We start from the raw sequence: 16,853 nt of genomic DNA on the forward strand, positions 1-16,853 counted from the left end.
GGGTAACAAACATATTACAGCAGCAACATTCTCTTCTGTAACACCTATGCAGAGGCACCACAGCCTGTTTGCCTGACAAACTGCTGTTCTCCACCTCCCGGGAGAGAACAGAGAAACTTTGCTATTTGTATTATATGTTTTGCCTACCATTACCTCACTACAGCCTACTGACTAAAAAAAATCCCATCCTCTGTTTTAGTCTTTCATAAGGAAAAGTGTTTCTATGATTGAAAATCTTACAGTTCAGATTGATGTCCCCATACGGCAGTGGCAGTAGTGGCGAGTGCAACGGATGGTGAGTGTAACGGAGAATAGGGTTTCTCTTGTAAATCTGTTCAACCACATCAGCGTTCAGGCAGTTTTCCTGTGGGGTAAGAAGAAAGCAGGATTTGGGATCCAGCATTAAAAAAAATGCAGTGCTTTGTGCCCTTAGGTTGGCTGTGAAAAAAACTAATCATCAGTGTTACCCCACACTATTTGGTGCTAAATTCAGTTGTGGGACCTGTGGCTGCCACAGCACTCTGCAGGCTATGGATGCTCAGTATCTGCTAACATCAGGCTTTCCATAAGCTTACTTTATCTGTGCAGTAAAAGCCAAACCACAGCAGAGTTGCAGGAGACAAAAAAGATGAAACTTCTTTATGAAAAAATTGTTTTTGAGGTGTGTTTTCATTTTTCAATCATTTTAACTGCAGTATTTCACAACAGGAATTAACATATCTCTATTCATATTTTATTTAAAAATATTTCTCCAGCACAACTAATTGGCCTTTCCAGTTAGAATGTACAGGAGTTACCTTAACAAAATGGTCCAGCAAAAATACTGCTGTAAACCTGATGCACTTGCTCTGATGTCCGAATACTGTCCTTTCTTAGCCCAGATTTGATAGATGTGACCACTGTCTTCTATCAGTCTTGAACTTCCATATATGTCTACTACTCTGGAGAACAGTTTTCACAGTCTTGGAATTTAGGAAGTGACACTTCTTTTCCATGTGAAAAGAGGTGGCACTCTCTAAGGGAAAAGGTTAGTAACAGCTCTCCCCTTTTGCCTAGTTTTTTGATCTCTTCTGAGAATCGTCATCTTCTCTCCCAAAAGCACATTAGCAAAAATCTCCCAAAGGGCATTCTCTGGCTCTGCATGCAATGTCTCCAACAGAACCCTAAAGTAATAAGCATTAACTGGATATGCTTCTCATCACGCCGAGACATGAGATCCTTAGCCTGTGCTATCACAGAACAAGAAGAGAATCATAATGAAAAAATAACTAAGTCACAAGAGCCGTGTAGCCCACATCCGGGTGTGCTGCTGGCTGTGGACAAAGCCAAACAGGTCTGCTCACTCGTGAACCTGCCCGCCGTGCTCTACTGCCAGGTACAGCAATGTCTGGCAGGTTACACAAACCAGTAAAACTTGTTACTGTTTTCATGGAAAAAAATTATCCCTCCTGCCCTTCAAGTTGCACTTCATACTTTGCTCTTCTACTGTTTAGTTAGAAATTCCTTTATCAGGTCACTGAATACATTCAGGTTCCACCATTTCAGTCCATGTCACCGTGTGATTAAAACTTAATTTTTTGCTTTATTACCCAATATGGCAAAGCCAACCTTTAAGCAACCATTCGTTCCCACTTCCCTCCCTCCTTGTTTTGCCTACCTTAATATCCTGAATAAGTTGCTGAGTGGGAGTATCAATCGGCGCTTTTGTGTCAATCACATTCTGGATGGCACTTGACCAGCGGGTCGCCTCATTAAGCAATTTTGTATAGAGACGGTAACAATGTTTGCGTCCGTACACAGTTACATTCCAATAACCTAGCACAACAGTAAAACTTATTAATCACAGAAGCCATATCTATAAAAACAATCCAACTCCTGTATGAAAACAGCTGCAGCACCATCAGCTCCCAAAAGCTGCATTCTGGACCATGTCAGCAGTTTTTCTGGAGCTAAGGAGTTGTATGAGTAAAGTATCATAGCACAGATGGTGTGGTATTAAAGGAGATTCTCTCCTTTAAAAAAAGCCTAGGAGTAATCTCAGAGTACAACCAACCACCATCATGCAGCCTCCCATTTTATCCAGTAATTTTAGCAAAAGTGACCAGAAGACAACACTATGGGATATTGTTATGGAATACTTGTGGCTCGTGGGCCCTGTCTGTAACAGTAAAACCTGAGATGATAGTCTTGCTTTGTACACGAGAGCCTTTCATCATCTGTGGCATATGTGCAAACAGGTATAAAGCATGAATTGCCTCTTCTGTAAAAACATCATTAATTTCACACCAACAAAGGGGCAACTATGATAGGAAGAGCATTGCAGTTTGAATTCTTGCTCTGTATCATCAGTTAAAGAAAATCTTTCATTAGCGAAAGCTGCTTTGAAGTGTCAGTGACCCCAACACGATTACACAGGACTGTCAACAGTTGTTTCTCATTTACAAACAGTCAATTCTGAGTGGAAAACCAGTTCTGAAAATGTGCAGGGGAGCTGACTCAGGTGTGATATGTAGGTTAGCACAAACTGGACGCTTACTCTAGATCTCCCCATACTTGTTACACTACTGTTAGTCCTCATGGTTCCTCAGCAGATACAATGAGGAGAGTGCTACCCCAGGCCTCTGATGTGTAAGCGTAATTGTTTGCACTAACTTAGGAGCAGTTTCAGTCTACGATAACTTGAATGTTGGTGAGAACAAATATTAGTCCTGCATATATTATTACCTCTGTTTTTTGCCCAGTAATTCCCCGTAAAATGCCTCAGTGACTTAGGCACCTGATTTGTTCAAACTGCAACCATAATAATCCATTTACACTATTCTAATGCATTGTTTATTGTATTACTAGGTAGTAGGACAGAAGGCAACTGAAAGCATATTTGAACAAGAGCCAACCATTACCTGTCTCTTTGAAGATTTTTTCATCAGGAGGAACCACCGAGCAGAGGCTGTTCAGGACCAGGGTACCCAATTTCAAAGCATTTTTCTCTGAACTCTTGTAGTAGTCCAAAGAATTGTGCGTCAAAACAAACCAACGCTTCTTTAATTTTAATGAAGACATCTTCGGATTATTCTTTACTTCCTTGTGTAGCCAGCCTGTTAAAAGACACAGTTTGAATCACAGCTTTTTTCTTCTAAACAGAATTGGACAAAAGGAGGTTGCTACAAGTTAGTTGTATACTTTCAGCAACAAAAATATGATGTGAATTCTTTAGACCACATATTAAACAGCTTCCATTAAAATTCTCAAACAATGAAATGATGAAGATATAAAACAACTGATATGGAAAATTTTCAACTTTGGTGTTTACCTAGAAAAACTATTTTGTCAAATTACAAAAATGCTTTTGTCATCATTACAGTGTTTTCTTACATGTCACAACAGGAGTATGATTTCAACTGCATTAATTTGTGAGTAAATTACCCCGTACAGCCATACTCTACGAAGGTGAGGCTCCAACGCTACAACGCTGGCATGTTATCCAGACCATATTGTGGGAAAAAACTCTTCGAAGCTTAGATGTTATTTACTTTGTTCCTGCCCCACTTAGTTCTTACCCCTCACAATGAATTCTTGTCCCTCTACTCTAGTGTCCCCTTTTGACCTCTGGAGCAGTGTTATCCAGTGATGCATCTCTTCAGGAGTGTCAGCATTACAGTGAAGAACACGATTAGCAGTGATGATCACAAATGAATTGGGTCTGTGAAAATAAATGAATATTGAGAAAAGCCTCTACAATCAACATACATACCGTTCACCTCACTTGCCATAACCCTAAACACTGTCCGTGGTTTGCATTTTCTATTTCTATACTGCCCACCTCTAAAGCCTTTATTTCAACACCACTAAACCTAAAAAAAAAACAAACCCAAAAAGCATTTGAAAAGACTGAATTATGTTAGATTCACACCAAAATGCTAGGGCTACGAATGGTGGGAAAGTTTACATTAAACTGCAACTTGTCCCATCTCAAAACAAATCTATGGTGTGAAAAACCTTCAATCTTTAATCAGCTTTGCATGTGAATCAGAACTCTGTTTCAGGGTCAGATCTATTTAGAGTGTCTGCTTCAGTAGTTCCATTAGCTGAAACCAACTACAATTTACAAAGGTCTAGAGTAAAGCAGCATGTGAACACAGATTCTTTTATTTTTAATGCACTGCAACCCAATTTGCAGAGAATACAATCTATTTTTAATGAGAGTGTGGCTTTTACCCAGTCCTACAACAGGATTCACCGGAGCATGAAGAACTAGCTCAAGTGAACTGTGCTGATGGCTCTTGGGGTTAGAGAGGCAGGTTCTTCAGATTACAAATACTTGCTTTAACCCCTTATCATTAATTTTTTCCTCCCAGAACACACACAGTTTTTTAAGAACTGTATCAGATGCAAAAAAATGTGAACAATGCGGTTTGGGCCACCCCACACACAAGAAGCTCAGGAGCTTTCCTTATACAGTTTTTGCAAGAAGGTAACTGAGTAGAAACCAGAACCAATCAAAAAAACTGTTTATGGGGATGAAAAGGTCATTCTCCAAAAGCAGTGCGGCTATGTAAAACTCAGATAGATGAGAGGATAAAAAAAAAAAGTAAAGAAAACTTATTAGGAGGAAAAATTAGAACACTGTGAAGGGAGGTTACAGTTACTTGATTATCTTACAAGATATTCACAGCGAGTACTCATAAGGGAGGGATCAGAATCCAATGTTTTGGTCACACTCACTGCAGCGCTGAAGTGCCACATTATTCAGGAAGAGAGGAGGATAAGGAAACAAGTGGGGGAACGTGAACTGAATGGAAGAATTTTGTTGACCTTGTTTTAAAATGCATGAAGAGAAGGCAGCTTCAGATTGAGCGACATGAAGCACGCTCCAGAAAGCTGGATAATGTCATATATGGGACAGAAGCTATGGACGAGCTGTAGTGAGAGAACTAGAAAAGGAGTGCTAGGGTATAAACTGAGGTAGATCAAGCTACCAAACAGGAGGTTATGATCACCAGTAGCCAACCTTCCAGGCCCCCCTCTCCTCCTCACCAGTTCAGGAAAATGACAGTAGCCCCATTCCCAGGATTCTTTCTGAATAAAGACTCAAAGGGCCCTCTGCTCAACTTCCCTCTTTCAAGCTTTCAGTAATGGCTTCCTATGTGTCAAGATAAAAATTATCTCTTGCCTGTACTAGTCAAATTCATTTTCCAATTGAAAAACCTTCCATCACTCAGACTCAGACAACTAAAAAAAAAAAACCAAGAAAAAAGAATACAAGAAAAAACTGATCATGTGAAAAATGCTTACAGCAGAAATGCCTTTTTAACTTAAAATTTTGAAAGCTCTGAATATTTGTGTAGCATTGTTTAGGAAACCTGGGCTTATAATCAGTGTTACCTGTGGCATCAGCGGCTTGACAGGCCAAGGACAAAGAAGTAACGTAAATCCAGCTGTTTCACACATGTGCAATGAGGAGACTGGAATCAACTCCTACAAATACCACCTCACTGCCAGTAACCTCATAATCAGAGTCATAGCCTGAACCAAGTCTACATTTTATGCCCCAAAACACTATTTTTAGTTCAAGGAGTAAGAATATCCTGATGATTATTTTTTATACTGCATTACCTTCTTTGTTACAAGACATGTTTTATTCTCATATCTGTGTTCTCATCCCTGTATTCTACAACATTCTTGCATGAGAAGCTGCACAGAAAATTGTTAAAATTAATTTTTCTGCTTACTATAAAGGACTCAAAAATAAGCTGCTTTTTTTCAGGAGCATTACTTGGATAAATGAAAGAAATATATTTAATCTTCTACTTCTGGATCCCTTTAGTAGCTGAACGGCTCATATATGAAGCAGGGAAGTTAAGTAAAGCCCCTCCCAAAAAACATCACCATTCCTATTCCATGTTTTAACATGTGGTGTTTAGTACCATGAAAAGGAAGGCAATCATGAATCACTTCAATGCATGATTGGTCAGCAGAATATAGGGACGAAAGTACAAAGCATCTGATTTTGGTGAGAGAGAGAAAGAGAAATAAAGTCACCAGGCATGGTTCTGACTTACCTATCTGGATTGTCAGCAGCACAGACAGAGTCAATTAGTCCTACATCGAGGGTACCCTATAAACAAATACGCAACCAGAAAAGGAAGAAGACATTTACTATTACATTACTCACAGTACTCTTCTCTCTGAGACAGGTGAAAGGAGCAGCAGCTTTGATCAAGCAAAATGAAACTGCAGGTTTGGGCATCAGTTTCTCTCAACCATTAAGACTGCTGAGGGGAAAACTAGAAGACTCAGAATAACAGATACAATAAAAGATTATCTCTAGCTAAGCTGGAGGCAGCTCAAAAACTGCTCTAATTTTACTATGCTTCTAAGCCTGCTTGCATTTTTTTTCACCTAGAAGTGCCATCACAATACACATGGCATCCTCTCAGAACAAACTTCTAAAGCCATTAAGCAGAAGTTTTAACTTCCCCTTCCTTCATATTAGGTTCTAAATGTATCCCATTTATTCCTACTGTATGTTGGAGGAGAGAACATAGAACTAGAGAAATCTCCAATTTTCAACTCTAGGGTTTTTAATTTATTCACCAACCATTCATCCTTGCAAAACACTTTGGTGAGACAGGGAACTGGACCAGGAAAAAAACCCAAAACCAGCACTCATTTTTCATCAAGGTGAAATGATGGGAGAAGAATCCTAAGTCAAACTTTCTTCTTTCATAGCTGCAGGACCAAGTTCATAGGGCCTCTAGCCAGTGTCACAGCCACCAACATGTTTAAGGAAACTCAAAAACTGTGGCCACCACAGTGTCCATTTTCTAAAAATACGTGCTTTGAAAAGTTCTCCAGATTTAGACTTACCACAGCATTCTGTGGATTTGCCTGCTCATCATGCATCTCTCGGATCTCCTGCTCAGTGGACGCATGGACTTGACTCAGTACGCTAAACCACTGGCTGTGGAGAGAAAGGCAGCAGTGTAAGTAAAATGTTGCTTCTGCACAAGCCTTCTGTGACCTTTGTTCTGCGGAAATCTAGCAGGTTCTGCAGGTTTTTGAAATTGCTTAAAAGATTCCTTTTGTCAAAATGCATAAAAGCAGCAAGGTTTTATGTCTGTTCAAGTAATACTGGGTACAAGCAATCCCCTTCAGATCTCCCATCCAGGCTCATGTCATACCCTTCTTCCTGAAGACAAGCACCTTGTACAAAAAAGTGGCATCTCTGAAAACCTGGCAGTAATCACACAAACACTTGAGTGCTCAGAGAGTATCTGTAAGACATTCCACACATTTCATCTGGAAAAAATACATTGCTAGCTATATACAAAGCCATAAATGGGAAATCTAACCCTCAGATTATAAATTCTGCTGCAGCAATAGTGTGACTGGTAATAGTTTCTTCAAATGATACTTCTGCAAAGAGCACCCAAGTCCATCAAATCCTCTGCAGAAGCACAGTTGAGAGGGGAAAAAGACCAAAACCCTCAAGCAAGCACCTCTACATTTTTTGCTTCCTATGGGGCAGCTGCTGGAAGGACCAGTGAAGCTGAACCAGAGCCAACTGGTGCCACTTCAGCAGCCTTGTCTATATCCCACAACAGGAAAACTGGCAGAGAGGTTTCCAGCACTTCAGCCCCTACTGCTGAGCAGCAATTGCAGAAAGACTTGATTCCAACCACACCTTCTGCTCTGGGAAATGTCTACCCTCTTGGCACTTGTATACGATAAAGCTCAATTGCTCGAAGCAATCCTACCGAAATCTGAGGGCAAAGCTTGGCCTGTTCGGCAGGTTCCCGAATGCCATTCTTTGAGATACAAATTTGCCATTCTAATGAAAACCACCCAAGGCCAAGTTTTCAAAGGGCTCAAAAGCCCAGCCTTGAAAACAAGACTCCTCACCTTCCTGCAGAGGCTCCTCCACCACCACTGAGCTGAGGAAACAAATGCATATCTACTGGATTTATATATAAAATTATCTTTTCTGCAGTTGCTTATAGTCATGTAATTTACGCAGGGGACACTGAAGCGCTGCCTCCTCAACTCCAGCATTCAAAAGCCAACTGTTCCCCACCACGTAAATGCCTGGAAACTGAGCTGCCAAAACAGCTTGAGTAAACCTGTGCAGTCTGTCAAACAGTAAATGGCTGCCGTATCCTAAATCCTTTCTAACAGCTTGTGCTTTCATTAGTAACAATGCAAAGCATGAAGAAAAATGAAGATTTAGAGTGCCTGACAATAAAGAAGATGAGAATATGCTTAGTTCTTACCATTTTGCTAAGACTCAGATGTACCCACAGAGAGGTAGTGCTTAACACTTACTTTGCTGGATGTAAGATAAGGTCACTGAAAACCCTTCAAAATGAGGGAAGGGTCATCTAGAGAGAAGGAACTGTCAGCTGAAGAAAACTAAACCTCGTCTACCAAAAAATTCCCACAAATTAAATTCAGCCACTCTTTTTAGGATCAGGAATTGCAAATGTATTTAAATGTCAATCTTGAATTCAAAAACCAAAAAAGACTACATAGCACTCTATGCACATGTATTAGCAATTTATTATTGGATTTTAAAGAACAATTCAGAATTTTCATAATTTCATGTAATTTTTGTGTAAACAATGAAAAAGAAATTAATCATGGCAAAAGACAAAGGCGGATTTTACTCTCCTTTTGCCTTCCCTCTCGGGACCTCCTTTGAGTCCCAGAACCCAGGAATAGGGAAAATGACAGACTAGGGAATAAGAGGAAAAAACCCTCAGCAATGGCTGTCCGCTGAAGCATTACTTCTCTCCTCAAATATATTTCTATGATCAAAACAGTAATTCCTCTTTCTTCGTTTCTCAGGGGGACGGTGTGTGCATCAGGTTTCTCTTGTTTTTTCCCTTCATTTCAACAAAAAGCGAACTTAGATTGTCATCTAGCCCATGCACAAAATATTTTTTTCAACAGCAGTTCCAGAAACACACAGTCCAATAATTTTGTATGTCACTTTTAACAATGCCAAACATTAAGGAAGCTTTGACTTAAGCCTGTCTGCAAATCCTTACACATTTCCCTCATCACAGTCTTCTTGTATGACTGAGAAAGAAGGAAAAGTGAAACACACTGGCAAACCTAATTTGATCTGGGTAGTTTTTTATGTGTACTATACACAACAATAGTGCACAGTGTCTCCTCCTCCATGTTTAAGAAAATAATGGAAGAGGTGCATGTCAACAGACAAGTCTTTATGCTGGTAATTTCTTATTGGTCCCTAGGGCACGCAGACAAGTCTAATAGACTTCAGCTAAGCCTTCATTTTAAAATATACTCACATCTCTCAAGAACCTTAACAATAACTGCTGGAAAGCTCATAACTTATTTCAAGGGTAATTTTAAGGATGCCTAAAAATGAAGAATGATTCTGCACTGTAAGCATTGTTAAATTTATCCTCAGGGTCCTGTGATATAGGAAAGTATTATACCTTTGAAAGGAATAAAACACAAAGCAGCTTTCAAGGCTTCAGAGTAAAGTAGCGCAAGTGATGCTGACACAGGCATCCTGGATTTTTGCCTTGGGGCAGCAAGGCAGTGGGTAATAAGCTTTGATTACTAAGTTTGCTTTATTTAAATGCTTGATTTTTTACGGGCAAGCATATTATTATCTCACATGAACTATAGTGTGGGGATTTATTTATTTTTTCCGGAAAAAAACAAAAAAAGCACTACAACTGATCTGACAAGTCAAGCCTGCTCCTCACCTACCAGCCTTCCCTACAGTTTGATATGGATCCTTTAGCAACCAAAGCAAGACCCTTTTTGCATCAGTAGAAAGGGAAACACCCTCTCGCATGCTCTTCTTATTCATAAACATGCTTTCACCCTAAAATCCAGTTACAACATTACTACTTTTATCTGAAAAAATTGTAGGCTCTACCAACCCTAAAGGACAGTACTTTATTTCAGGCAGATTATAGGGTCTTAAATATTGATTTACTCTATGCAGCTAAACAAGCATCAATGGTTGATGACTACCTCTCTACAGACACACTGTATTTCAGACAGTTGCTAGTTATAAATGGCTAACAGCCAAATTCTAGGCAAATTTTCATTGGCTGTCTGACTCTTCCCAGTGATGTTCTGACACAACATTTTTCTTCTCAGTAGGCCTTTTGGAAAAATATTTTGTGATAGTGGGCAGACAGATTAATGACAAGCCCAAGTCAGAAGGGCACAGAGGTTAAAAAGCGAGAAGAAAAAATAGAAAAAGGCATGATGATTTTCATACCTTGCATCCTCAGGAGACTCAGCAATTAAGTGGTAGGTCCTATCACCCATTATTAGGTCAATACCATTTTCTTTGCCTGTGTTATCAACAATCTCTCTGAAAAGAAGAAAACACCAAGACCTGCACGTTAGACATTGTCAACAATCCAAACATTCTCTTCTGCTGAGAGGCTCACAAACTACTGATACTTAAAATAACAGCAGTCGGGCTTCATTTGGTTCATTTGCAAGACTCACATTGTGATTTATCAGACAGTATTAATTCACCAAACTGTAGTTGTTGTGTTTTCTGCCTATACAGTACAAGTATTCAAACTACTATGAATGTCACTGCACCAAGCTGAGTATTCTGCTATTGTTTTAACAAGAACTAAAGAAAAGGCATTATCAAATCTCAAAAGAGGTATGGATAACTGAGGGGAGAAACAGATTTCTCAACTGACTCCATACCCAAGTAATTTTTGGAATGGTAAAAAGAAAGCTCTTGAAAATTAAAAACAAAAAGCAAATGAAATCTGGTTTAGTGATTCTGTGTGGTGAGTCAGCAGAAGGACGTGACTTCCAGAAAAAGCTAAGCACTTGTCTGCTGAAAAATTACATCTTTCTTATTTGTAGTTTGGATATCTAATTATCAATATATTAAACAATCATGAACCACAAAGTGTCAGATTTTTAAGGAGTAATTTAAGTATTACATCAGGTTTTCCTGAAGCTTAGGAAATCAACTTATTTCCTTTTTGCTGTTTTATTCTATTTGTCTGAAGCTTATTATTTCTTTAACTAGTTATACTTTCTTATCAGCTAAACTATTCTCATAAATCTCTGTCCCGTAAACAATATATGTAAGCTCTGCTCATCAAACTAATAAGGACAACTCATGTTTTATTAAACCAAAAAGCTGTAATTCTGTACTGTTTTCTTTAATTTGATTTCCTTCCCCCCAATAACAGTGCCCAACAGATTACCTCCCTGTTCTGTGTTTTTAAGTGAATTAGCCTAAGGTTTATTTAATTTGAACAAGGTGCCTAATGTAGAGTAGTGAAATACCTAAGTTGCACGGTATGTTAGAAATGCAGTTAGTGAATATTAAAGCTATCTAGAAAATCTATTGCTGATTTCTCATGACATACAGCTCTTTAAATACAAGCATCCTTTCTTTTAGCTATTTTATATACAAATAGTCGTTGACTGAGCGTGCAGTCCAAATTAGGTTCGACAACCTTTACCTGACAATTTCAAAGGCGCATTCAGCAAAGAACTGTAGGAAATAGGCCAATGAAACAATGTGGTGACAATAAAAAAAGAAAGTTTAAACATATTAGAAAAATATGCTAAATAAATGCTGTGGTACATGAGACAGAGTCAAATTCAGTTACAACAACAAAAAAATATTGTCTCTATTCAGAGATTTACTTGCCAGCCAGGAGCCAGTTTTACAAGAGCAAGTCATGATACTCACTGAAAGTATCTACTTGGTTCTGATGGAAATCAGACTCAGGACAGGACTTCCAAAGCAAAGATTAATCTAAGCTTTCAATTTAGTTTAAGTATTCTGTTAAATTAATAAAAGAAAGTAGACAGTTGCAGATTATAAAGAGTGGAGCAGATCAAGTTTTACAGCCAATTCTGTTTTTCTCTACCCTGGAAGAAAGCTTAGGTACACTTTTAAACAGAAATGAGACTACCAATGTTAGCACACTCTAATTTTTAAATTAGTTAGATAATCCCCAAGTTTATAAAGTGTTAACAACTGTTTAGAAGGAAAAACACCATCCTTTAGAATTTTTTTTTGATGTAGGCTTCAGGAAGCATGGAATTTTAAGCCGTAAGGAACTTTAGTTATCAAGGCTTAGTAAGTTAAGTCATTAAGTTAGGTTTGCTAAGTCTTTTTAAAATGAATATACGCATTTTAAAGACGTTTTTACCACTACCACAATTATTTCAACATGAAAAAGATTGTAAATGCATACAGAAGACACAGCTTTGACCCATGCTAACTTAAATGTATTCAAGGCCTATTAATTCCACCTTCTTCATTCTAGGTTTGCCTGCAGCTACAGACTTGGCAACGTGCCCCAAATTGCCTTGGGAATCATTGCAGACTAAGTAGGGCCTCTAGTCTGGGAGAAAGCATAGAAGGGCTCATTACAGCAGCAGTTTTCTGAAGTACTTGGGACTGGCTTAGGTCTGGAGCACTTCATAGACGTAAGAGAGCCAAGTAAGGACAACACTTGCTTTCAGTAACTTCATCAGACACACTCTCATGCTTGCATTCACACAATTTGAAGGCAGGGCACTCAACACCTTCTCAGACTAAGCCCCAAGTAGTATTTAGGAAGAACTATGTCTAATGTATAAAAATATATAAACCTACTTGGCTGTTCGGACATCGATGGCACCCTTTAGCTTTTCTTCACTGTCATTTTCAAAGTACATCAACCTGGATTGTCTGAGAACAAACCATCGTTTCTTCCAGTTCCTTCTGGAAAGCGTAGATGATCCACCTCCCTTCTTGTGAAGCCAACCCTGCTTAAGTGCTTCCTGCTTGGAACGAAACCACAGGAAGGTCTCATCTTTCAGGACACACCAGCGTCTCTTCCATGTGTTTATTAAGCCACCTGGCAAGAGAGACAGATGTGGCTTTATAAATAGTTAAGACACACAATTATATTATAAAACAGAAGCTGTGACCAAATCAACACTGGAAGATGCTGACCAGCAATGCTGCAGTTGAACTGAGACTCTGCTGTAAGCCATGAAACTAGAGATCTCATTTCTGTGTATCCTTAAGGCTGTCAATATTGTTGGCAATCTAAAGACCCATAAATTAAAAAGTACAATAAATCTGTACGTAATAAAAACATATATGCAATATATATCATTATAGCTACTTATACATAATACATATAATAAATAATAAAATATTAAAAAGTCTCATTACATTTAAGAATTAGATCTTTAACACCGTTTTCAACGTATCTCAATAATAATCTAAGAAGAGCTTAGTGTTAAACTCGTTTTTCTCTGCAGGAGGAAACAATGATCAACTCAAAACCACAAAACCTGAAAATGCTATAGTTAACGTAGGAAATACACCACTGTGAGCTCAGCCATGCCAAAGCGTGGCTATATGACAGACAATACACCTTGCACCGTAGTTACAGTCATAAAAACTTTAACCAAACCAACATTTCATTCCACAGAAACTGACTGCTAACTATGTCAGAGAGTAAAACGCACGCTAGCGACGACTGCACTGTTTTTCAAACAGAACTGTGCACACACTCCTCACTGTTTCTGTTCCAGGAAAGTAAGTTACGCTATGGTGATAGCTATCGTACAAGGATTCATCTGGATTATAATCCACGATCAATCATCAGAATATACCACCAAGAGTCTTAACTGGAGAACTCCTGTGCATATTCCCTCAGTCTCTCGTGCCCCTTTGCTACACACATCCTTCCTCGTGTCTTTCAGTTCCAGCACAAAAATCGACTGAAATCGGTCCATCTGGTCTGCAGATACAGAATGCTGTCTAGATGCAAGCTTTCGGGAGAAGGAATCAGCTTCCCTCAAAATCTGGTATAATTTGCCTTTGTGAGTTACTTTGCTACATTTACACTAGATATTCTATTGTTTACAAGCCAGCAAAGATGCAAAATGAAACAGAGGCAGCCCAGAATGTTGATGTTCCTTTGCAGAGGGGAAAAACTGGTAGAGGTAAGCCACTGCAAGTAACTTAATTTGAAAAGAGCTCAAATTAAATTCTTAGTTTTCCATCATCCTTAGAAAAATAAGAAAACAGCTGAACTCTACAGGAATTGAAGTGCAAGACAAAATAAACATTTCTGGTTATTTCGTATGTTTAGCAAATTCTTTTTCACCCAGTACCTTTCATGTATAGAAAGCTGTGAAAGTAGGGCAGGCTGACACAGCTATAGACTGAATCCCTCCGGTAGGAAAGTTCATCATCTGTATCAAACCTGGAGTCAAAATCTTCTTCACTGTCTTCAAACTACAGAAGAAAGGAAACAAAGATGAAAAGATCTCTCAGGAAAGAGTTTAGATAAAATTTGTTTAGAAGTTTTGAGCTAAAACATTTTATGAAGGACATGATTCCTTGTTTTTCATCCAGGTATCAAAGGAAGGAGCACATCGTAGTAAGTTGCAGCTTGCACTGCTTCACTACACACTAGCCCTAATGTCATGTAAAAAAAATCTATGAAACAGCTTTGCAACTGCTCAGGAAATAGTTATTGCTTTGCAAGAACATGAACAGGGGTACGCTACCTCGTGCTACCTCCCTCCATCATTGAAGTGCTTAGAAAAAGTCTTGAAAAATAAACATATTCCACAAGCTGTGGTAATAACTTTCCTCCACCCTCACCGCAAATAATCAGAATTTCTGTTCTGCATCTGACAAATATTCCAGAGCTGTGAAACAAGGAGTCCTCAATGGAGTCAGCTAAAAGTGTTTTCCTCTTCAGAAAGAACTCTCAACTTATCTCAATCATGATGACTCTTTGACTGATTTTCATTACCTCAACTGTAATAGATATCTGAGTGTTAACATTTTCCTCCTACGTAATTTAGTGTTGCTGAAATGCTTTTTCACCTTCCCAATCAGACAGCCTCACAGAAGTATTCTATGAGTGGTAGAGGAAATCTTCCAAAAAATATTCGTAGGACTAAAGCCTACAGCATACTGAGGAAACAGCACTGAAAAAAAGTTCCCCAGTCGGAGTATCTGCCTTCAGTAATTTTAACATTTGCCACCATGTGAAATTTACTCTCCAAGTACACCCAGCAGCATCTCAGGCACTTCTGCAAGCAGCTTGTTCCTCCGTACTGTTGCAACCTGCATGCAAAACTGAGCTGTTTTTGGTTTTTTTTTTTCAAAATTTTATTTCTGAAATCAATTCCCTACCACGCTACCCAGCACCCTGACTCCAAGTGCACACGCCGAGAACGTGGCCTATGAATTGCGTCCAAGGCCACACACCCAGGTCCTCACTGAACATGTGGTTCTGCATTAAACCTGACAGAATTGTATCTCTGCATCAGCCCAGGACTGCAAGCAGCATCTGTGGTGCCTCTAACTCTAATGCCTCCACCCCAACAGCATCGAGATGGCAACAGGCAACTGTGTCCACGGGCGGTCTGAGGAGGTTGAACTACACAACACAGGCATTTGTAAGAACTACAGCAACTTCATAGCTGCACAGCCGGGGAAGAAAGTAATAACCAGGAAGCACATACTGAGCATCAGATAATAAAAACAATGATACTTACAGAAGACTGAGCTCCTTCAGAGCTAAACCGGTATGCTCCAGAGCTATTGTATGTCCCCACTGAGCAGCGGTAGTCCGGTGACCACTGGCTACTGTGTGAATTAGAGAAGGTCACACTGCTCCCAGAAGTAATAGCACCATCTTCGTAATCGTCTTGGTCGTAATCATAATCTGCGTCAGGAGAAATAAGTTCCACAGAATTCGGAGGTCTACATGATACATTTTCAGGCATGCAGTATGTGGATTCACCACTTGAAGAGTTGTGGAGACTGACGGTATCAAGGGTGGGAGGTATAAGCATGGTGTTGCTAGCAGCGCACCACAGTATCATTCATATAGGGATCCTCTTCTGAGGAATCGTCGCTTGTTCTGATGCCACTGGTCCTTTGATCAGAATGTCCATGCTCACTTGGGTTGGGCGAATCCTTAAATGCATCATCATCAGCTTCAAAGCCCTCATCTACCTCCTCCTCAGGATATGGCTGGCTGAAGTTAAAATTGGGCTTTTCACTGCAGGCATTTCCAGTCTGTTCAGTCAGCTCAGCAGGATACCCGCTGCCAACAGAGAGAGACCTCTCAATGTTTCGGACACATTCATCGATCTCATCGAAGTTCAGAGATTCCAGGAACTCCTGGGCTGCTCGACACGCTTCATCCTCAAGCCGCCGGAGTTCCTCGTCTCGAAGCTATGTAATGAAGCTTCTGTCAAGGACAGCTCCTGCTGCTTCTTCACGCGCTGCAGGTCTTCAATTTCTTTTTCCAGACGCAGGATTTCTTCCACCTGCCTGCGTTCTTTCTGCTTCTCCACCTCTTGCTTCAGCTCTGCCTCCTTCTGTGCTTTCTGAATGGCGGCCAGTTCCTGCTTCTTTCTCTCTTCTTCAGCCTGCATTCAAAGTAAAATAAAAAATAACATAACATAGAATAAAGCCTTTCAATGCAAGATTCCTTTTAAAAAATTCTTTATTTCTTAGGCACTGTGCTCCCACCATGTGGCTCATTTAAAAGGGCCCTTCTTCCTACACCCAAAAGAAAAGGAAAGAAAAAGAAAAACGAACGCATGATTACATTTGCTTACAGATACCGGAAAGCTCAAGTACATGCACAGAGTTCAATCTTTGCCAGAAATTAAATGAAGCATGAGGTGAAAGAAATTTCCATGCAAACAACTGTATCAAGTTTCCTTTGACTTTATCTGCCAACTCCTGTAATAAGTTTAGTTTAAATGCCACAGATGCCTTTTATTTTTTTTTAATGGCAGGGGGGTGGTACTCAAAAAAGCAGGATGGTGGTAAAACT

General features: G+C 39.5%; 1 protein-coding gene across 1 annotated transcript in view; it reads right to left on the reverse strand.

The window, feature by feature from the left end:
- Positions 1–16,853, reverse strand: part of LOC104278468 (unconventional myosin-X-like) — a 128,750-nt gene that overhangs the window by 9,213 nt on the left and 102,684 nt on the right. Inside the window, 12 exon segments of the mRNA XM_009875452.1 lie at positions 241–364; positions 1,658–1,815; positions 2,901–3,095; positions 3,558–3,700; positions 6,060–6,115; positions 6,868–6,961; positions 10,268–10,363; positions 12,641–12,884; positions 14,158–14,281; positions 15,559–15,874; positions 15,876–16,245; positions 16,248–16,440. Coding sequence (XP_009873754.1) covers positions 241–364; positions 1,658–1,815; positions 2,901–3,095; positions 3,558–3,700; positions 6,060–6,115; positions 6,868–6,961; positions 10,268–10,363; positions 12,641–12,884; positions 14,158–14,281; positions 15,559–15,874; positions 15,876–16,245; positions 16,248–16,440 — 2,113 coding nt within the window.

This window comes from Apaloderma vittatum, unplaced genomic scaffold, assembly GCF_000703405.1.
Source record: "Apaloderma vittatum isolate BGI_N311 unplaced genomic scaffold, ASM70340v1 scaffold2438, whole genome shotgun sequence".
NCBI classification, from domain to species: Eukaryota; Metazoa; Chordata; class Aves; order Trogoniformes; family Trogonidae; genus Apaloderma; species Apaloderma vittatum.